Source organism: Urocitellus parryii, chromosome 8, assembly GCF_045843805.1.
Source record: "Urocitellus parryii isolate mUroPar1 chromosome 8, mUroPar1.hap1, whole genome shotgun sequence".
Classification (NCBI taxonomy): domain Eukaryota; kingdom Metazoa; phylum Chordata; class Mammalia; order Rodentia; family Sciuridae; genus Urocitellus; species Urocitellus parryii.
In genome coordinates, this window is record NC_135538.1 from 83,666,228 (window position 1) to 83,689,830 (window position 23,603).

Sequence of the window (23,603 nt, forward strand, 5' to 3'; positions counted from 1 at the left end):
GTAGATGGATACATACCTTTATTTTATTTATTTTTATGTGGTGCTGAGGATCAAACCCAGTGCCTCACACGTGAGGCACTACCCCAGTCACTGGGCCCCAACCCAGCCTGGAGGTTGTTTTGATGGGGTTTAGAGTCTGAGGTGGAGATGTATTTCAGTGATACAGCACTTGCCCAAGCAGGTGCCAGCCCTGGGTTAAACCTCATATAAAATCAACCAATCAATCAAAAAAGCCAGGACTTGTGGGTAGAAACTTTAAGATTTTGTATGCTTAAAAAAAAAAAAAAAGTTGGGCTGGGGCTATAGCTCAGTGGTAGAGTGCCTGTCTCACACATGTGAGGCACTGTGTTCTATCCTCAGCACCACATTAAAAAAAATTAACAAAGATAGCACGTTCATCTACAACTAAAAAGAAAATATTACAAAAAGTATGTCGTAAAACAAAGTCAAATAAAAGTGAAATACTTCAATCCTTATTCTATCTTGTAAAGTTTTAGTATTTTCTATTTCCCATTAAAAATAACAAGATACTCCTATTTAAACTTACATTAAAAAAGTTTCTCTGTCAACTTAAAATGTTAAAAAATATGCAGTTTTTTCAAAATAGTTTTAAACTGTGTGCCAGCAAATGTGTTTGGTCCTCAAAGTCCTTGAGGAAGTTACCTGTGTTCCCTAAGCCTTTGGCACTGCCTGCACTTGCCAGGCGACCTGGCGATGGAGAGCCCGCCACTTCCCGGCGGGGGCGTGGCTCCGCGTGACCTCCCGGTGTGGTTTTCCCTCCCGGTGCCAGCTTCCAGGCCGCAGACGCTGCGTTCGCGCCACATTTTTAAGTTTCATTTCTACCAGTCATTGCAAGTTCCTCCTTCCGTGGCCTTTTCCCGAAGTCGACTCTTCTTTCGAGCCACAGAGAGCACCAGCCATGGACCCCGGACGCAGAAAGGCGACTCAGATAACTTCGAAAGCCGGAGCTGCCACCCGCAAGGCTTCGGAGCCGGGTACGAGGGTAGCCCTGACCCAGCCTGGCGAGGCTCCCGCTGCTTCCCGGGCCGCTGGACCCGTGGGAAAGGGCGGCCCTGTCCGGGAGTCCCAATCCTTGCAGACCCAGAGCGCTCGGGATCCCCAGGAGAAGCTGCTGGAACGTGCTCCCGGAGCCCGATCGAAAAAGCCATCTCTGCGCGCGAAGGGTGCGCCGCCCTCGGGCTTTAGTAGCACCGACCGAGCCGAGTCCCGCACGGTTCCAGCCCAGGCAATGGAGCTCCCTCCGGCCCTGGGGCCGCCCCTTCCCAGGGCAGGGTCTCGCCGCGAGGGAGGCGCGCGTTCGGCTCGGGAACAGAGACCCCAGCCTGAACCCACGGAAGTGCCTTGCTCCGTCCCGCCGCTCCGGGCCCCGAGTCTGGGAGGGAAGGAAGGGGCGTCTGGCGGCTGGAAGCCCCGGGCTGTGCTGGAGAAGTTGAGGCTCAGGCGCCAGGAAATCTCAGCCGCAGCCGAGGTGGTGAACAAGGTCGTGGACCACCTGCTTAGGAGATTGCAGGACTTCGATTCCGAGTTCAAAGGTGTCGAGTTGCTGCGCACGGGGAGCTACTACGAGCGCGTGAAGGTGAGCTACACAGCTTTCGGGGTGCGACTTCCTCACCCGTTTCCCCAGTCTCGTATTCCCCACTTCCCCTGACTCGGGATCCCTGACTTCTCTTCGGAGGTAACTCTGACTCTTATTCTTCCGTGGCTTGTGACACAGCTCTAATTAGAACCACAAGCAATTGTCGGTTCATTTATTCATCTCTACATTCCCATGCAACCCACAGATACTGATTGCCAGCTACTCTCCAGACCCTGCTTTGAAGGAATTCAAATTTATAGATTCATTCATGCCAACAGATTACATACCTAGTTCCTTTAATAATTCCATGTGTGGTTGGTGTTGATCTGAGGTCCCAAGTCAGATTCCGACTTGAATCATTTGAAGTTGTCTGTAAAAAAATCCCACCAAATTAACTTAAGAAACTTTTTCCTATGAGGTGGAAAAATATCTTCAGTCTTCCCTCATCCCTACAGACTCCCACTCCAAGAGACCCCTCCCTCTCTCTTCAATTTTCTTTCATTGCCACTTCAGGGGATTGAACCCAGGGCCTCGTGTCTCTTTCCAAAATCTTGTACAGATGTCGTGGAAAGCTCATAGTGAGTGATTTTTTTTTTTAATTAAGAAAAAATGTTCTACATCTACTAGAAAGCATAATTTCTAAACACATATCTGATATAATTGCTTTTAAGTGTGTGTTCCACAGCTCCATTTGTTCGTGGATAGTTGAGTTACTAGAGTAACATGTTGCTATAAATTGAAGGTTTGGGAGCAAGCTCCTGCCAGAAGTTTGTTTCCTGACCAGTGTCAGATTCCTTTGATTGTGTTTTTGGTCTGGCCAGTAAGTTCTCTCTCTCTCTCTCTCTCTCTCTCTCTTTTAATATTTTTAATTGTAGATGGACACAATACCTTTGTTTTATTTATTTTTATGTGGTGCTGAGGATGGAACCCAGTACCTCACACATGCTAGACAAGCACTCTACCAATGAGCTACAGCCCCAGCCCCTATGTATCTCCTTGAACTCAGTAAAATCATGTACAGAAATAGAGATAATATATGTTCATTAAGTAATCATAATTTATTTTAAAGTTATATATTAGCTTTATGCAACTGATGTTCTCTTCCAGTAGGTGGATGATTATAAAAGCTAGATTTACAGTTTTAGGATTTTAAACTCTTTCCTTTCCTCTTTGGTGTTTTTATAAAAAGCACACAAGAAAGAACAGGTTAATATTATGCATACTTTATTTCTAAGGCTTAACACAAGCATTTCATGGCAATGAATAAATAAATGGGCTCCAGAAGAAAGGATGGGAGCCCCCCGGCTGTGCTGGAGAAGTTGAGGCTTAGGCGCCAGGATCTTTCAGGATCCATACTCATCTTTGAATATCTTCCTAAAGACACTCAAATTTTTAAAAAAATTATTCTTAGTTATACATGACAGTAGAATATATTTTGGCAGAATATACATACATAAAGTGTAACTTAGTCTATTGGGTTTTCACTCTTGTGGTCGTACATGGTGTGGAGTTATCCTGATTGTGTATACAAATACAAGGCTAGGAAAGTTATGACCAATTAATTCTACTGTCTGTCCTATTCTCCTCCCCTCTCCCTTCCCTTTGTTTCCCTTTGTCTAGTCTAGTCTATTTCTATTATTCCCTCCCCAATCTCCCTCATTTTGGGTAAGCATCCACAAATCAGAGAGAACATTCAGCCTTTGGTGTTTTGGGATTGACTTATTGCACTTAGTATGATACTCTCCAGTTCCATCCATTTACTGGTGAATGCCATAATTTCATTCTTCTTTATGGCTGAGTAATATTCCATCACATATATATATATATATATATATATATTATATATATATATATCTCACATTTTCTTTATCCATTCTTCTGTTGAAGGACACATAGGTTGTTTTCATAGCTTGGCTATTGTGAATTGAGCTGCTATAAACATCACTGTAGTGTGCTATTTTTAAGTCCTTTGGGTTTAGATCAAGGTATGGGATAACTGGGTCAAATGGTGGTTCCATTCCAAGTTTTCTAAGGAACCTCCATACTGCTTTCCATAGTGGCTGCACCAATTTGCAGTTCCACCAACAATGTATGAGTACACCCTTTTCCCCACATCCTCGCCAACATTTACTGTTCCTTGTATTCTTCTTCTTCTTTTTTTTTAAAAAAAGCCTATATCTTTTTTTTAAGAGAGAGAGAGAGAGAGAGAGAGAGAGAGAGAGAGAATTTTTTTTTTAATATTTATTTTTTAGTTCTCGGCGGACACAACATCTTTGTTGGTATGTGGTGCTGAGGATCGAACCCGGGTCGCACGCATACAAGGCGAGCGCGCTACCGCTTGAGCCACATCCCCAGCCCCGAGAGAGAATTTTTAATATTTATTTTCTAGTTTTCAGCGGACACAACATCTTTGTTTGTATGTGGTGCTGAGGATCGAACCCGGGCCGCATGCATGTCGGGCGAGCACGCTACCACTTGAGCCACATCCCCAGCCCTGTTCCTTGTATTCTTTATGACTGCCATTCTGACTGGAGTGCGATGGGATCTTAGTGTAGTTTCAATTTGCATTTCTTTAATTGCTAGAGATGTTGAATTTTTTTTCATATATTTGTTGACCATTCATATTTCTTCTTCTGTGAAGTGCTTGTTTATTTCCTTTCCCCATTTATTGATTGGGTTATTTATTTTTCTGCTGTTAAGTTTTTTGAGTTCTCTGTGTATTCTGCAAATTAATGCTTTATCTGAAGATACTCAAAACTTAAACCATTTGAGAAGGAATTAAATAATAGAAAGTTATATCATGTTCACATTTCCTTAGATTGATCTATAGATTCAGTACAATCTCAGTCAAAATCCACTCACTGTTCTGTTTAAATTGACAACCTGATTAAAAGATTTATATGGAAATGCAAAGGACTTAGTATGCAAGGCAACCGAAAGGAGAAAATGTTGGAGGATTTACCTTCTAAAAGAGTACAAGTTACTACAGTCAAAACTATCCTAATTAAACAGGTGTTAATTGGTGCAATTATAAACAGAAAGCCAATTGAAAAGAAAGTCCAGAAATAGACCTACACATGTAATTGAATATAGCACACAAAATATACATCAAGGAATTTGATAGGGAAAAGGGTGACCTTTCAAAAAGTGGTTCTGGGTCAGTTGGATATCCAAATGGGACATCCATGAACATTGACCCCTATTGCACATCACACACTAGAATTAATTTGAAATGTAACATAGATCTAAAAGTGAAAAATAAAGACAATAAAGCTTTTAAAAGAAAGCATAGACAATATCTTCTTAGCTGTGGGATGTGAAGATATTTCTTAAACAGGACACTAAGGCTGCTACCCATAAATGATAAATATTTTGGACTTCATTAGAATTAAAGAACTTCTCATCAAAAAGACCACTGAGAAAGTGAAAGCTCACACAACTGGAAAGAAGATATTTATAATACATATATTTGACAAAGGATTTATACAAATCAACAAAAAAAGATTAACCAGGCTGGGCACAGTGGCTTATGCCTATAATCTCCAGCAATTTAGGAGGCTGAGACAGTAGGATCTCAAGTTCAAGGTCAGTCTCAGCAACTTGGTGAGGCCCTGAGCAACTTAGCAAGACTCTTGTCTCCAAAGGGGGGGGTGGGAATCGGTGGGGGTGAAGGGGTAGGGCCCGCTGGGAATGTAGCTCAGTGGTAAAGTGCCCCATACCAAAAAAAAAAAAAAAAAAAAAAGATAAATCAATTTAAAATTGGCAAATGAATTGAACAGATAGGTTAGTATACAAATAGCAATAAACGTGAAAGGTATATAGCATCAGTAATTGTTAGGAAAATGCAAATTAAAGCCATAATGATGGTTAAAATTAAAAACAACAGCAACAACAAAAACTTGACAGTTCCAGTGTTGGAGAATATATGGGGGAAACAGAAATTCTCTTAACACTGATGGGAAGGGATTTTGGTACTACCTCTTTAGAAAATTGGTAATTTCTTCTGAAATTAAAGTAATGTCTACTCTCTGGTCCAACAGTTTCACTCCTGGGCATACATTCAATAGAAACGAGTGTAATTTCCACAAAAGATATATAAGAGAATGCTCAGAGAAGTATTATTTGTAATAGTTAAAAACTGGATTGGCTGGGAGTGTAGCTCAATGGTAGAGCACGTGCCTAGCAGGTGACAGGCCCTGGATTTGATCCCTAACACCAAAACAAAAGTGAAAATGACCCAAATATCTGTCAAAAGAATGAGTGAACATATTTGATATTACTTCAACAGAATAGTATATGGAGTGAAAAAAACCAAATTACCAATAAACACAACAAAACATTGAATTTCACAATGTTGAATGAAATCAGATTTGGAAGGATACATACTGTTTTATTCCTTTCTTATGACTTTCCCAAGGAGGCAAAGTCTTAAGAAAGGAATCATATAGTATGTACCCTTCTAGAAGTCAGAATAACCCTTGGTGGAAAGTAACTGACAGGAAGTAGGAATGAGGAGGGAAGGTTTGTGGTGCTGGGGATAGACATAGGCAAGTTAGAATGCTTCGAAGCTCAGGATTCTTTTTCTTGAATATATCCTCCTTGGTTTGTTGTAACCCTTTAGTTAATTTGTAGAGTTCTGAAAAAGCTGAATTTTATGATTTCTGCCTGTGTTCTTATGGAAGAGCAGATTTGGGGAGGCTCTTCACCATGCCTACTCATGTCCTCCAAGTGTTTGTTTCACCTCACAGTATGTCTCAGCTTTGGCTGCCCATGACAAAATACCATGGACTGGATGGCTTAAACAACAGAAATATAAATGTCTCACAGTTCTAGACACTGAAAGTCTGAGATCGGCATGCTGGCCTGGTCAGGTTCCAGTGGGGACCTTCTTAATGCTGTGCAGATGGTTGTCTCCGTGCATGTGCATATGTGTGCATGTGATCTTCCTCTGAAGAGGCCACCAATTCTGTCAGGTTTAGGGCCCCACTCTTATGACTTTATTTAACCTTAATTACTTCCTAAAAGCCCTATTTTTAAATAGAGTCACATTCAGGGTTCGGGCTCCAACATATGGATTTGGGGAGTCCATTACATAATATATCTCATTTCATGTGATTAATAGACATGTTGGTTACTTGATTTTGTGTGTGTTTGTGTGTGCAGGAGACTGAACCCAGTGGTACTCTACAATTGAGATACATCCCCATGCCTTTTCATTTTTTTAATTTTAGTATCGCTAAGTTGCCAGGATGGCCTCTAACTAGTGATCCTCTGGCCTCAGCCTCCTGAGTAGCTGGGATTATAGACATGTGCCACCAGGTCTGACATGGTTACTCTGTTCTGTATTGAATAGTACAGTCTAATCGAAGTACTTAAAACTAAAGACACGAGCTAAATTAATACTTGTGATATTTTTAACAAAGGAAAATATTTATTATGATTGCTGTAATTATTGTTATAAGGATGAAAAAGAAGATTCTTTGAGGCTCCTGCAAATACTGTAGTTCATAGGTAGTGCATGACTTGGAGCTCACACTCATTTGATGGCTGGCAGCCATAGAGACAGCCCTTGCTTAGGTGGCCAGGAGGTAGTTATACACATTTTTGAGAACATTGTGACAGGAGGGTCGCTGCAGTGTCTATCTTATGGTGTAAAAGGTAGCACATTAAAGGTTTGTAATTTTATTAAGCTTCAAACTAAAAAACCTCACCTGGTATAGATTCCAAAAGCTTACATTTAAAATTATTTTAATTATAAAAATAATGCTTTCTTATGATAAAAAAAGAAAAAAGAAAAAATTGAGAGTAGAACCTACATACTAAAACCAGTAATACTCTTCCATCTATCGACAGCTTCAGTAGTCCCACTCCCAAAGGGCATAAATATTAAAAATCTTGCTTTTCAAAATAGGATTCCAAGTGGAAATTTCAAGAAAAAAATTGCATTTACTTGGAACATATTCACAAGTATACATTTCAGTTCTATTTTTACTATTTCTTAGATTTCTGCACCTAATGAATTTGATGTCATGTTTAAACTGGAAGTCCCCAGAATTCAGCTAGAAGAATATTGTGATAGTGGTGCTCATTACTTCGTGAAGTTCAAAAGAAATCCCAAAGGAAATCCTCTGAAGCACTTTGTAGAAGAGGAAATATTGTCAGCTTCTAAGATGCTGTTAAAGTTTAGGAAAATCATTAAAGATGAAATTAAAAATATCAAAGGTAAGATTTTTGGCTTTTGATTCTTAAAGGTCTAATGCTACTCAGAAATTACCTTCTCCTGACTGGTTTTTTTTTTTTTTTTAACTTCTCTGCCACAGACTGTTGATTACTATTTCCTTCTAGAAACAGCTTCTTTACCATTGGTTTTCATTTGATGCATCTTCTTGGTATTCTTCTTAAGTGTTGACTGGCTCTCTTTTGGTTTCCATTGAGTACTTACTAAACTGCTGCCTGTGTCACTGGATAAATGTGCCTGAGTAAAATTGGTGGGATCCCCTTTTGAAGCTCATAATCTAGTAGAGCCACAGTATAAATAACATAACACTGAATTGCAGTGAATGATCTGGGGTGTGTACTGGAGTGGAGCATGACCTGGAAGCAGCAAAGAACCTGGCCACCTCAAGGAACAAAATGTGTGAACAAGGGGAGGAGTGACAGGCAGGGGCAACATTCAGGAAAGACTTGACAATCCTGGAAAAGGATTTAGATGTTACTCTGTTTTCATTGAGAATCCAGGTTTTAATCAAGGAGTAATGATTGACTTTGTATCTTTAAAAGTTTACTCGGGGGCTAGGGTTGTGGCTCAGGTATAGAGCACTTGCCTACACCTGAGTGTAGAGTGATGCCCTGGGTTCAATCCTTAGCACCACGTAAAAGATATATATATATATATATATATATATATATATATATATATATATATACACATACATACACATATATATACATATACATACATACAAAAAATAAAGTTAAAAAAAGTTTACTAAGGCTTCCATGGAGACATATAAGAAGGCAAATAGGAAAATGTTTTAATACTTGAAGTAGCTTAGATGAATAGGCATTGAGTGCTAGGGATGGAGAAAAGGAAGCAGATCCAAACTGTGGCAGTACTTGCATCTAGATTAATAGTAGGGGGTGAGAGAAAGGACTAAATTAAGATGGTTCCCAGGTTTCTAGATCGTACCTTTTTCTAGGACCAGAAGAACTGAGGAAGAACATTTTGTTGGTTAGCTTTCTGGTATTATAATAATACCTGAGAGTATCAGTTTATAAAGATTAAGATTTATTTGAGCTTCAGTCACATGAGGTAGAGCAAAACCAGTCACTTCCTGCCCAGGAAGTAAAAAAAGATAAAGAGAAAGGTGGCAGGGTCCCACAGTCCACCTGAAGGGGATGGCCCAGTGACTTAAAGACCACCCACAAGGCTCCACCACCTAAAGTTTCCACCACCTCCAAGTAGTGCCTCCCTGAACCTTTACCACATGGATTTTTAGAGGATCCTTAAGATTCAAACTATAGGGGCTAGGGATATAGCTCAGTTGGTAGAGTGCTTGCCTTGCATGCACAAGGCCCTGGATTTGATCCCCAGCAACCCCCCCCCCCCCCAAAAAAAAAAGATCCAAACTACAAGCATTTGCACAATGGTGCACAGTATGATTCCAGCGACTCAGGAAGGCTAAAGCAGGACCACCAACAGCCACCTTTCCAGTGCCTATATCTGATTGGGCACTTAGAGCTCATGATGTCTAAAGTGAATTTCATATTGGCCTGATTTTTCTTCCCCCTGCTTTTTGTTTTGGGGAATGGAATCAACATCAGCCCTTTCTCAGGCCAAAATCTAGGATAGAATCCCGGGCTCCTACTTTCATCCGCACCTCACACACTCAGTGTATCTACCATCTAGTTCTGTTGATTTAAACCTCTTTATTCTATTTATTTAGAGGTGGGATCTCATTACTTACTCAGGCTACTCTCAAAAAACATTCTTTTGAGGGAGGCTGGGGGTCAAACCCAGGGCTTTGCACATGCTAGGTGAGCTTTCTACCACTGCTCTATATCCCAGCCCTGATTTGAACCTCTTATTGCTCTCATTTCTACTCCCCTTCTTGATGCTCACTGCTCTGTGCCTGGCTATTGGTGTGGTCTGCTCTCAGGTCTCTCTCTTCCCTGCCACTCATATGTCTCCTTTTCAGGCTTCCTTACAAACTGGTATCCACAATTCTAAATGAAAATTCAATTACAACACTCTCAAATCCCAAGTCTTTAGGGGTCCCTCCTCATATGTGCTAGACAGAATCTTGATAACACCTACCAATCATAGGTATTAATAAATATGGGTTAAATGAGTAAAACACCCTGCCTCGTGGGGTAATTTTATGTTTTAGAACTAATGTTCATCTTATACTTAGATCTTCAATTACAGTTATATCACTTTGCCCGATTTTTTCCAGGGAAAATTGAATCAATAAGCCTTTTCTTTCCTTCTATATTTTTAAACAGATATAGACATCACTATGGAGAAGAAAAAACCAGGGAGTCCTGCTGTAACACTTGTTATTAGAAAATCTGAAGAAATATTTGTGGATATAATTCTGGCTTTGGAATCAAAAAGTAGCTGGCCTGCTAACACACAGAAAGGTCTGCCCATCAATAACTGGCTTGGAGCAAAAGTTAGGACCAATCTAAGACGACAGCCATTTTACCTCGTACCCAAGCATGCAAAAAAAGGAAACGGTTTTCAAGGTATTTTAAATGTGAAGTTAAACATGAACTCATAAAGGAGTTTGGAAATGTCTTCTGGTGGGACAGTAGAAGACCCACAGACAACTAATGCTGTTGGCATTGCAAGAGCCATTAGGATAAATAGGTTACAAGACGAGAGTGAGAGAAAGAACTGAAAAGGCGTAGTTATAGTCGTATTATTAAGCAGTTGTAGTAAGCTTCATTTGAACCTTTTTTTATTTTTTATTTTAAAGAGAGAGACAGAGAGAGAGAGAGAGAGACAGAGAGACAGAGAGAGAGAGAGAGAGAGAATTTTTTAATATTTATTTTTTTTTAGTTCTCGGCAGACACAACATCTTTGTTGGTATGTGGTGCTGAGGATCGAACCCGGGCCGCACGCATGCCAGGCGAGCGTGCTATCGCTTGAGCCACATCCCCAGCCCCTGAACCTTTTTTTAAAAAGTGTTTATTCTTAAGTTTTAGGTGGACACAATATCTTTATTTTTACATTTATATGGTGCTGAGGATCGAACCCAGTGCCTCGTGCATGCTAGGCGAGCACTCTACCACTGAGTCACAACCCCAGCCCCTTGAACCTTTTTTTTTTTTTTTTAAATAGACTAATGTAAGTATTCTTAGACTAGGCTAAGCCATCATATTCACTTGGAGCTATTAAATGCATTTTGAATTTATGATATTTTCTGTTTACAATGGGTTTTCTGGACATCATCTCATCATAAGTCAAGGAGCATCTGTATTTACATGAAATATTTGGGATTTTTCTGTATGGAGACTTGTCTCTTCAGTTTTTTATTTATTTATCAGGATGGACAAGGGGATATTTGTTTCATACTTTGGGCTATAACATAATAATACTTTATTTAGTTTGTTGCTTAGAGTGTTTCAGCTTTAGCCATGAGGAGCTCTTTTAGTTAACTTCTGGGTCCTTTTGACATAATCCCCTCACTCTTTTTTGCACACTTCTTCACTTTCAAGCACTATGAGATCCAGGCTTATCTTGTATATGGCCTGCTTCTGTCCTGGAACCCAAGGACGTCTGGATCTTTTTATTGGAGAATGTGGTAGAAACCAAGATCTGGGTGATAGGTGTGCTCATCACTACTAGGGTGTCATCCCCCTCGCTTGGTGAAGCAAGGAAACATGTGCACACTAACCCTTGTATTTATACATATCTATAAATATTTCTATATGTAGCCCCCTGTATTGTTAAGTTATACATGAAGTCATACTGATATCTGAACTATAATCCATTGCTACATGGATCTTTCTGTCCTTCTCTGTTATTTATAACCTCTCATTCTGACATTGAAAACACTGGCCCACACCATGAGCCACTCGATTATTTAATTCTTCGATTCTAATATACAGATATACTTGTTTCAGAATTGTGAAACAATTCTCCTATGGGAAACAGTTATGATTACAGTATAGAGCTTGTGTAGTGCCTTTTGCCTTTAGTCTTAGACTCTGAGTTAATTTATAAAGAAAAGCATCTTTTTCCCCAGGTTGTTTCATATATCTAATATAATTAGAGTTTCTTTCTTTATAATTAGAGCACACCCTGAATTATGTTATTACCTATCCTGACATCCTAAGTGGTTTTTTGTTTTGTTTTATTGTTGTTGTTCATCTAGAAACTGAATACATGGGTACTTTACCACTGAGCTACATCCTCAGTGTAAAGTACCCCCTTTTTAAAAAGATTTGAGACAGAGTCTCTTTAAGTTGCTTAGGGACTTGCTAAATTGCTGAGGTTGACCACAAACTTGAGATCCTCCTGCCTTAGTCTCCTGAGTTATAAGTATGTACCATGGTGCTCAGCTGTCAAGTGCTTTTTAAAAAATTTGCATAATTTGGGTTGACTCTGTGTTGAGTCAATACACAGCACAAATTTTGACAAATACATTGGATATGTATTGGCCCCTCTATAATAGTTTTACTTTCCTAAAAAGTCCTATGCTTCATCATTTCCACCCTTCCCCTTCCAAACCCCTGGCGACCACTGATCTGTTTACTGTTTTGCAAGGAGCACATATGACTGAATGTTTAGGTAGCTATGCCTGCACTATTTTGTTCCATTAACATCTTGGCTGGGGTATAGCTTAATGGTAGAGCACCAGGTCTTAGCTTTGACACTTACCACCACAAAAAAGGAGAGAAAAAACTTTGATCTATCCTTGCACTAGTACCACTTTGTCATACATAATATAGCTTTATAATTGACCTTAATATCTGGTAGGGAAAGTTCTACAAATTTGTTCTTCAGTGGTATTTTAGATATTATTGACCCTTGGCATTTTCATGTATACATTGGAATCAGCTTATCAAGTTCCCCACAAAAACAATTTTTGGAATTTTGATTAAGATAACATTATATGTGTAGATAAAATTGTCAAGACTTGATATATTAAAAATAATGAATCTTTGGTCATGTGAACAAGTGCATGTCTCCATTTATTTGAATTTCCTCAAGTGCTTCTTTTTTTTGGTGGTACTGGACATCAAACTGAGGACCTCATACCTACTAGGTGTGAAGACTCTACCACTAAGTCACACCCCTAGCCCTTTTTATTTTGTTTTTAAGACAAAGTCTCACTAAATTGCCCAGGATGGCCTTGAACTTGCCAACATCCTGCCTCAGCCTCTGAAGTAGCTGGGATTTCAGGGGTGCACCACCACACTTGCTACCTCTAATTGAAGTATTGAGTTTTCTCTACAAAAATGTTGTTATTTTTTTTTTGTTAGAGTTATAGTCATAGGCAATTGATCTATTTAAAGCTTTTTTTCTTTATTAGAGATGGTCTTGCTCAGTTGCTTAGGGCCTTGCTAAGTTGCTGGGCCTGACTTTGAACTTTTGATCCTCCTCCCTCAGCCTCCTGAGCTGCTGGGATTATAGGCATGCACCACCATGTCCAGCTATGATGGTAATTCTTAAATAAATTCTGTAAATTTATTTATACCTTCTTATATTTTTATATGTACAGTTGTATCATTTACCAATAATGATAGTTTGTTTCTCTCTTTCCAGTGGTATAACCCTGTTTTTCCTTCCATTTTTGTGTTTTCTGGGACATCCATGTTGAACAGAAATAGGGATAGCAGGCCAGGAATGGTGATACACCCCTATAATTCCAGTTCCTCAGGAGGCTAAGGCTGGAGAATTGCAAATTTGAGGCCAACCTGGGCAACTTAGTGAGATACTGTGACAAAAGCATTAGAGATGTGGCTTAGTGCTTGGCTAGTGTGTACAAGGCTCTGGTTCCATACCCAGTACCAGGGGGGAGAAATAGAAGACATCCTTGCCTTTATTCTGACTTCAAGGGGAAACCTTCAAATTTTGACCTCATTTTATCATGTTGCTCTAGTTTTCTAAAATCTCCTTTTTATTAGATCAAGCTCTCAGCTAAACTCAAATTGCTGAGAAGTATTTTTTGTTTTAAATGATGAACGAATATAGAATTTTATTAGCTATATTTTCTGCATCTCCTGAGAGGATGATGTGATGTCTCTCCTCTATTCTGTTAATATGATAGATTTTATCTATTGAGTTTTCTAATTATAAACCAGTCATGCATTACTGATATAAAAACAACTAGGTACCAGAATGATTAGAGTTTAAGAAAGCAAGCCAGTGGCACACATCTGTAACCTCAGCGGCTTGGGAGGCTAAGGCAGGAGGATTACAAGTACAAAGCCAGCCTTAGTAACTTAGTGAGACAAACAACTTGACAAGACACTGTCTTAAAATTTAAAAAAAAATTTAAAAAGGGTTGAGGTTGTTGCTCAGTGGTTAGGCACCCCTGGGTTCAATTCTCCTGTACCAAAAAGTAATTAAATAAAAGAGCAAGCCATGGTAAGACTCAGGGAATGTCATTCTACTCTTACACAAACTCTCACAAAGAATAGAAAGAAAATATTTCCCAATTTATTTTATATTAATACCCAAACTTGCAAGGATGATACAAAAAACTGAATCAGTTGATTCAAATTACTATTGAAACAAAATATTAACAAAACTGAATTTGGCATTATATCAATAAGCAATACATCTTACCTTGGCTTTAAGTCCCTACTTCCTCCTGGACTCTCCCACTTTTTTCCCATTTAGGTCCATTTCTTTGCTTCACTGCCTTTATTTTAATGTATAATTAAATTATATGTTTGTTCACTTCTTTTGGTCTGTCTTTCTCTAGATTTCTTCAGAATAATATCTTAATAGAGAAACACTTAAATATCATGTTGTCTAGATTTGAATTCTCTTGATAAAGTGCTTTTCTGTTTTTCTTTTTGAAATTAAGAAGAGACATGGCGGCTCTCTTTCTCTCACATTGAAAAAGACATTTTGAACAACCATGGACAATCTAAAACATGTTGTGAAACTGATGGAGTTAAATGTTGCAGGTAATTTCCTTATTTTGTTAAATGGCAGAATATATGTGATATGTTTAGTTTTTTGTTGATTCTGTAGCTCACATCTAAAAATGATCATTGAGTTGGGGGCCAGGGAAGGGTTTGGTGACCTGGGGAAAGTGTGAGCATAGTAATGCCATGTAATGGGAGGAGGCAGAGGGTTACTCTTATTGGATACTAGTGCTTGCTTTGGAATGGTTTGACTGCATTGAAAGCTAGGAACTGACTGGCCAAACTTGAAATCATGCTAAATAGTTATTTCTCTTTAGCATACACACCATAAAAAACTGAGATGGAAAAAGAATTGTTTATGTGAGTTTCTAAAGCTGATCAGTTAAAGGTCATAAATGAGAAAACCTCAAATGATGAATGGCCAACATTCAGGCACAGAGGTTCTTTAAAGCCTTATATGCAGACTTTGAAGCAAGCATTCGGGAAAGTATATTGTTGATGTGGCTAAGTAATTTTATAATATTAAGTTTTGTCATCTCCTAAATAATTGAATAAATATTTATAAATATTTACAATCAGGGGCTGGGGTTGTGGCTCAGCGGTAGAGCGCCCGCCTCGCATGTGTGAGACCCTGGGTTTGATCCTCAGTACCACATAAAAATAAATAAACAAAATAAAGATAAATATTTACAATCCAGCAAAATAAAATAATTTTATAAAAATCAAAACAAAAGTTTTATAGATACCGAAGGAATAGAAGAGTCATATAAATATCTGTCAGTTCTACATAGTTGAATTAATTCTGTGTGTGTGTGTGTGTGTGTGTGTGTGTGTGTGTGTGTGTGTTTTACTGGAGATTGAACTTTAGAACCTTGTACATGCCAGGCAAATGCTCTACCACTGAGCCACATCCTCAGCCCTAGTTGAATTAACAATGATAGAAGAAAATGTCTAAGCTAGGATTGGAAAAGAGAGAAGAAATATGTGCTTTTGAAACTTCAAAACATATATTTGGCAAAGCATATATTTGAAAATATAATCAGGCTTAGGTGACTATATTATACTTAATTATATTAATATATCTTTACTGTTTATAAATGTTTTTTTTTCTGTAAGATTCTGAGGTCCTTTGTGAAATAAACAAGTTGTATATAAGTAAAAGTAAATGGCTTTCTTTTTTATTTGACAGGAAAGATTGTTTAAAACTAATGAAATACCTTTTGGAACAGCTGAAAAAAAAGTTTGAAGACCGAAAAGAACTGGATAAATTCTGCTCTTATCATGTGAAAACTGCCTTCCTGCATGTATGTACCAAGGATCCACAGGATAGTCAGTGGCACCCCAAAAATCTAGTAGTCTGCTTTGATAACTGTGTGGCATTCTTTCTTGAGTGTCTTAGGGCAGAACAACTGGAGCATTATTTTATTCCTGTAGTCAATCTATTCTCTCGAAACCACATTGACAAAATAAGTAAAGAATTTTTGTGCAAACAAATTGAATATGAAAGAAACAATGGATTTCCAATTTTTAATGAATTTTGAAATTTTATTTTAAGAAAAAAATAAGAATCAAAGTGACTATAGTAATTGGGATTGCCCAACAATGATTGACTAGAATGAATGTAATTAATTATTCATTCTCAGTTTGTCATAAATGACCCTAATATAAAGGGTTGTAGATAAAGTGTGAAGGATTGACAATCCTAGAAAAGAGATTAGATAAGAAATAAAAAGCAAAGCAAGTATTTAAAGTCTAACGGCTTTACCAGACTAGGCACTGTGGTACATACTTATAATGCCAGCTACTTAGGAGACTGAGGCAGGAGGAGCATAGGAGTTCAGGGCCAGCCTGGGCAACTTGGGAGACCCTGTCTCAAATAATAAATAAATAATAAAATTAAATGAAGAAATAAAAACTTTATCAGATTGGAAAGTGGAAAAGGAATAAAATATATATCATCCACAACTAAATTCATCAAGCACTTATTGAATACCAGTTCTTACCTAGCATAGGTATGTGGAAGATTGTGAGAAACAGTGGTAAAAATGATTTTTGCTTCCATAAAATTGGTAGGCTTTGTTCAACTTAAAATATTTTGGGGACTTTGGGGATGTGGTTTTTACCTTGTGTGCAGGAGGCCCTGAGTTTGATCCCCATCACCACACACAAAAATACGTGTTTGTGTGTGTGTGTGTGTGTGTGTACACACATTACTATATTTGGAAGCAATGTCTGGTCTGGTCCTATATGCTAGAATAAGAAAGAAGAAAATGAAAAACTAAGTTTTATTTTGTCTCTATATATCTCAGTACATAACCATATAGGAAAATGTAGGATATTTTACTACATGTGACCAAGTATATAAAACTTATTTTCTTTTATTTATTTTTATTTTCAGTAATACTTTTCTGTGTTTCTGGAAGGGTTATACATATATTACCAAACTCAGAGAAAGGGGTGTGGGGCAAAACATATATTCAAGTAGCACTCAACCTAGGGGCACTGATGTTTAACTTTTTCTGTTGGTACATTTTACACATTATCTGGTTTATCTTTTTCTCATTGTTTTGTAGTTCTTTGTGTTTTGGATACTTATCCTTTGCTGTTTATGTATATAACTTCTTCTATATGTGGGTTGTCTCCCATCTTTTTTCTTATCTTTTAGTAAACAAGGCTTTAAATTTTTGTGTAGTTGAATTTATCAGTTGTGTTTATAGTTTGTGCTTTATACTTAACAACCTACTGTGTTTGAACGTACTAAGAGAAATGGCAAACAAGCAAAAAAATTCAAGCTATATTTAACATCATAAAAAATGTACAGAAAAAAAGAAAAGTATATGTGGCCCTGGGTTCAATCTCCAGTACACATACACAAACACAAAAGAGAAAGAAGGAGAAAGGAAAAAAAAATCATAGTCTGATTTGAGAATATTGTTGAGTTTCAATTATTTGCAAAATTGTCATATGACAATTGACTATTCATCTTCTACTGACTATATTAACCTTCTCTACATTATGATTATCACTATATGGGGAAGATAGGACAGCTGGCTGAGTGCTTGTAAGGTGATAATGTGGTAGATGGACAACAGATTGTATTAGTTTCCTGTTGTTGTGTAACACGTTACCACAAGCTTAGTGGCTTAAAACAATGTATGTTCATTATTTCAAAGTTTCTATGGGTCAGGATTCTGGGTGTGACTCTGCTCAGGGTCTCATGAAGCTATAATTAGGGTACTAGCTGGGACTGTGGCAGCATCTGAGACAGGAGAAAGAGCCACTCATGTTGGCAGAATTTGTAGGACTGAGGGCTTTAATTTCTGCTGTCAGCTGCAGGTTGCCCATGTTCCTTACCACCTGAGCCTCTCAACATAGGAAGTCCATGATAGTAACTTAATTCTTCAAAGCTGTCATCTAACTAAATTTTCTATTATCTTACCCCTTCTTTGTAGTTTCCAACTTTTTTTGTCATTCTGTACTGCAATCTGGATTCTTTTCTATCTTCCAGTTCTTAGTTATTCTTTGCCTGGCATGGTGGCACATGCCTGTAATCAGTAGGCTGAGGTAGGAGGATCCCAAGTTCAAGGCCAGCCTGGACATCTTAGCAAGACTGTCTATAAATAAAATATAGAGAGAGCTAGGGATAAAATTTAGTCATTAAGTAGGCCTGAGTTCAATCCCTGGTCCAAAAAATAATAATTAATAAAGAAATGATTCATAAATTTTAATTAAAATTAATTAATTAATTTTGGGCAGCATGATGAAACTTGTGTTATCCTGCTCTGTCCTGGGCCATCCTACTCCATCCTGCATGGGACATGAATCATCCCTTTGTCTAGAATATCTATGCAGTATATGCCTATTATAGCTTTCTTAGTTATCACATCAATTGTAATGTTATCAATACTTGTGTTTAAGTAACCCTCATTTTATTTAATAATGATTATAAAGTGCAAGAATAGTGATGCTGGTAATTTGGACACACAAAAGCAAAGCTGTGAAGTGTTTTTTTTTTTTGTTTGTTTTGTTTTGTTTTGGTCCTGGGGACTGAACTTGGGCATTCAACCACTGAGCCATATTCCCGGCCCTATTTTGTATTTTACTTAGAGACAGGGTTTCACCAAGTTGCTTACTTAGTGCCTTGCCATTACTGAGGCTGGCTTTGAACTTGCAATCTTCCTGCCTCCAGCCTCCCAAGCCACTGGGATTATAAGCATGTGCCACCCTGCCTGGCTATGAAATGCTATTTTAAGCCTAAAGATCTCTATGAGAAAAGAAAAAAATTATACATGGAGGTTGCTAAGATCTACAGTAAGAACAAATCATCTGTGAAATTGTCATGAAAAAAATCATGCTGGTTTTGCTGTTGCACCTAAAAATGCAAAGGTATGGCCACAGTGCATAATAAGTGATTAGTTAAGATGGGAAAGACATTATTAAATTGTGATGGAAAGCATGAACAGAAAATGTGTTTCAAATGATGGCAACATTTATAACAGAAAGCATTATTTCTATAAAATGACCTCAGTAAAGGACCCCTGAAACAAGCAGCACCAAGCTATTTACTGCAAGGAAAGGGTTATTAGATAGATTCAGGAATAGATTTGGACTGAAAAATAATTACTGGAGAGGCTGAATCTGTCAGTAAAGAAAATGCTGCCACATTTCAGACAGCGTTGAAGTTGATCAAGAAGAAAGGAAACCATCCCAAACAAGTCTTTAGTAGTACTATTTCTTGTTATTGTTGCTCATCTCTTCTTGTGCCTATGATTAAACTTAATCACAGGTATATATAGGGTTCAGTATTATTTAGTTGTAGTTACCTGAGGGTCTTTGGATGCATCCCCTTCAAATAAGTGGTACATACAAATGCCAAAATTCAAAGGATATATAAGCACAATGAAAGTATCAATCCCAATTATTATTCAGCCACTCATTTATCCAGAGGCAATTACCATTACCTTCTTGTATCACATTCTGAGGATATGCTTATATTTTACGGAGTTAAATTAACATTCTTCACTTTAGCTTTATAGAATGAATTGGAAAACTCAACTTTTAAAAATTTTGTTAAACATTGATCCCAGGGTTTCTTTACCACTCAGCTACACCTCCAGTCCTTTTTATTTTTTGCTAAGTTGCTGAAGCTGACCTCAAACTTGCAATCCTCATGTCTCAGCCTCCTGAGTAGCTGGGGTTAACAGCGTGCACCACCATGCCTGGGAGAAACTCATCTTTTTGAATGTTCTATCAAGCACATAGGAATTTATCCTCTTATTGAAGGTCCTTGATTGCCTTTCATGTTTGTTTTGTCTTGATTCAGTTAAACTTCTCAGTAAATTGTGGTAATTAAGAAATCACAAAATGATCGATTAGAAGAATTTTCATATTTGTTGGCAATAATTATGCTCAGTGTTCTTATCATTTGATGCTTTTAAGCCCCCAATTCCTAGACTTAACCAGAAACTTGTGTACTGGATCAGTCTTACTGAAGAATCAGCTATTATGGGGCTGAGGTTGTGGCTCAGTGGTACAGCACTCCCCTACCATGGATGAGGCACTGGGTTTGATCCTCAGCCCCACACAAAAATTAATAAAGATATTGTGTCCACGTACAATTAAAAAATATTTTTTAAAAATCAGCTGTTATGTTTTCACTAATTTGTCTCCTAAGTTATTCATTTGTTAATTTTATTTCCTTTTCTCTTAAGTTCTTGTTAATCTTACTGTTAACACCAGGAAACTCATGACTTGAATGAATAATTTGTAATGAAGGCCTAAACTAATTATACACAAATATAATTATAAATGCACAAATTCTAGAAATTAATAAATATATATTAACTTATGTATGGAGGAAAAGATAACATAAAAGTATAAGGGAAAAATATAATTAATGTGATCAAGGAATGTTTATGGAAATGCCATTTGGTTTTCTGGGATGTTAACATACATCGATGGGCTAAAATAAAGATAACAGGTTGTTTCATATTTTTGGTCTCAAACAATTCATTTGCTTGATTCATATTTCCAAATAAGTAAAGTATAATTTAAGAAAGTATATTTAAGAAAATAAGTATATTTAAGAAAATAAGTATATTTAAGAAAAGCATATGTGCCAAGCATGGTGGAGCAAGCCTGGGAGACGGAGGCAGGAGGATCTCAAGTTCAAAGCCAGCTACAGCAATTTAGAAAGGTCCAGAGCAATTTAGCAAGACATTGTCTCAAAATTAAAATATAAAAAGGGCTGGGTATGTGACAATGCTTAAGCACCCCTGGGTTTAATCCTTAGTACCAAAAAGAAAAGGAAAAAAAAACCCACACAAATAAAATACTACTTACAAATACAAAATTAAGGTACTACACAGAGAGACAAAGTTCAACTTGTCCTTTTTATCACAGAAATTAACATTTATTTTGTTAACAGTTATCTTTTTTACTGTCATAACATGTGAACAAGAACTCTTTAAAGACTGACCTTACAACATTACAGAGAATTTTTTAAAGTCTTTTTAATAAAAATATTTTAAATAAAGGAAAACCTTCTGCATCATCCTTTATAAATATCCATGAAAAAAATTTCAACTCAAGTTTAAATACTTTTGATTTTATTAAAGAAAGTATAAAATATTGAAATCTACATTTTTTTTGAAGTACTGGGGTTTTTTGGATTCTACATTTTTAAACACTATTATGTTAAGAATCAGCTGTCTCTTCATACTACTGGACGTTTCAAAACTTCTTTTCATCTTGAATAACATATTTCTAAAATATCTTGAATTCTGAAAAGTAAGCAGAGAAAAAAATATTACTATTCCCAACATTGTTTTTAAAGTTTAATTGTGATGAAATATACATAAAATTTATCATTTTAACCATTTTGTGTGTGCAGTTCAGTAGTGTTAGTATACAACAAATCTCCAGAACATTTCATCTTAAAAAACTGAAATTCTTACCCATTAAATAATAACTCTTGCTTTTCCTGCAACCCCACCAGTCTTTGATAACCACCATTTTGCTTTGTTCCTACTATTTTAGACATAAGTGGGTACACCTTTTTGTGATTGTTTTATTTTACTTAGCATAATAGCTCTAAGGCTCATCCATTTGGTTTCTGGACTTGCTGGCCAACACTTGTCATTTTTTTAAATCTCATTGTTCTTTTGTTATTTTAACTTTCTCTAGTGATATAGAGAGCATTTTTTTCATATGGTTATTTTCCATTTGTATATTACCTTTGGATAGATATGTATTTATTTGCCCATTTTCTCACTAGGTTGTTTTATGTTTTTGTTGAGTCGTACCAGTTCTTTTGGATGTTAACTCCTAGTCAGATGTGATCTGAAAATATTTTCTCCAATCACATAGGCTGCCTTTTCATTTTATGTCTTATTGTGCACAAATGTAACACCCAAGAAATTACTAACAAACCAACGTCAAGTTTTTCCTGTTTTTCTCTCCTAGGAGTTTCATAGTTTGGGTCTTAACATTTTAGGTCTTTAATCCATCTTGTGTTAATTATTGTATGTTGTAACTTAAGGCTCCATGTTCTTTCTTTTGGAATGTGGTTCTACAATTTTTTTCAGCAACATTTGTTGAGGGGACTGCCCTTGCCCTATTGAGTAGTCTTTTTTTTTTTTATTAGTTGCTCAAAACATTACAATGATCTTGACATATCATATATCATATATTTGATTCAAATGGAGTATGAATTCTTATTTTTCCCACGTGTTCAGATTGCAGGATCACATTGGTTATACAGCCACGTTTATAACATACTGCCATACTAGTGTCTATTGTATTCTGCTGCCCTTCCTATCCCCCCTCCATATTGAGTAGTCTTGCTGCATGGTTGAAAATCAACTGATAATACAAGGTTTTAAATTATTTAAGGGTGTATTTTTGGGTTGTATATTCTATATTATTGATATATATCTATTATGCTAATATCACTGTTTTAATTACTATAGCTTTATAAAATGACATGAGGAAGTGAGTACTCCAACTATCTATTTTTAAATTTCTGGGACAATGTCTCCCTTTGCTGCCTAGGCTGGTCTTGAACTCACAATCCTCCAGCTTCTTCCTCCTAAGTCCTGAACTAGGTGTGTGTACCTGGCCAATTACATTGTCTCAAAATTGTTATGGTACTTAGGGGTCCTTTGAGATCCCATATTAATTTTAGGATAAATTTTTTCTTTTGTTTTTTGTACCAGGCATTGAACCCAGCAGTGTTTATCAGTCAAGCCACATCCTTAGCTCTTTGCTGTATTTTATTAAGAGACAGGGTCTCACTGAGTTTCTCAGGGCCTCAATAAGTTGTTGAAGCTGGGCTTGAAATGGTCCTCCTGCCTCAGCCTCCAGAGTCACTGGGATTATAGGCATCCACAACCACGCCTGGCAACTTTTTCCATTTTGGAAAAAAAAAAAGCCATTGGGATTTTGATAAAAATTGTACTGTATCTGTAGATTGCTTTGCGTAGTATTGACATCTTAAGAATAAACAGCAGAGCAGGATCTAAGATTATGTCTGATACATAAAGGAAAATAAGAAATTATTTGTAAAATAATTCTTCTTAGAAAAATACTTCATCCTCAAAAAGTTGAGGAGTTATAAGGAGTCTAGCATGTGCAAGGGCCTGGGTTAAATTCCCAGTACCCTACAAAAATAAAAAAACAACCAACTTTTACCAACTTTGAAGTGTTGCCTAAATTTTCATAATTCTTATGTGATTATCAGCATTTTTTCCCCAGAACATTTGTAAAATATTTTTGATTGACCAGTGAGACAAGTATTTTGCCAGGATCATTACATTTACATAAACAGCAGAGCAGGATCTAAGATTATGTCTGATACATAAAGGAAAATAAGAAATTATTTGTAAAATAATTTACA

General features: G+C 37.1%; 1 protein-coding gene across 1 annotated transcript; it reads left to right on the forward strand.

The window, feature by feature from the left end:
- The first annotated feature begins 919 nt into the window (after window positions 1-919).
- On the forward strand, window positions 920-16,248 carry Cgas (cyclic GMP-AMP synthase). Its single transcript, XM_026391362.2, has 5 exons — window positions 920-1,597; window positions 7,600-7,819; window positions 10,103-10,345; window positions 14,644-14,746; window positions 15,897-16,248. Exons 1-5 carry the CDS (start codon window positions 920-922, stop codon window positions 16,246-16,248), a joined length of 1,596 nt encoding a protein of 531 aa, XP_026247147.2.
- The last annotated feature ends 7,355 nt before the right edge of the window (window positions 16,249-23,603 follow it).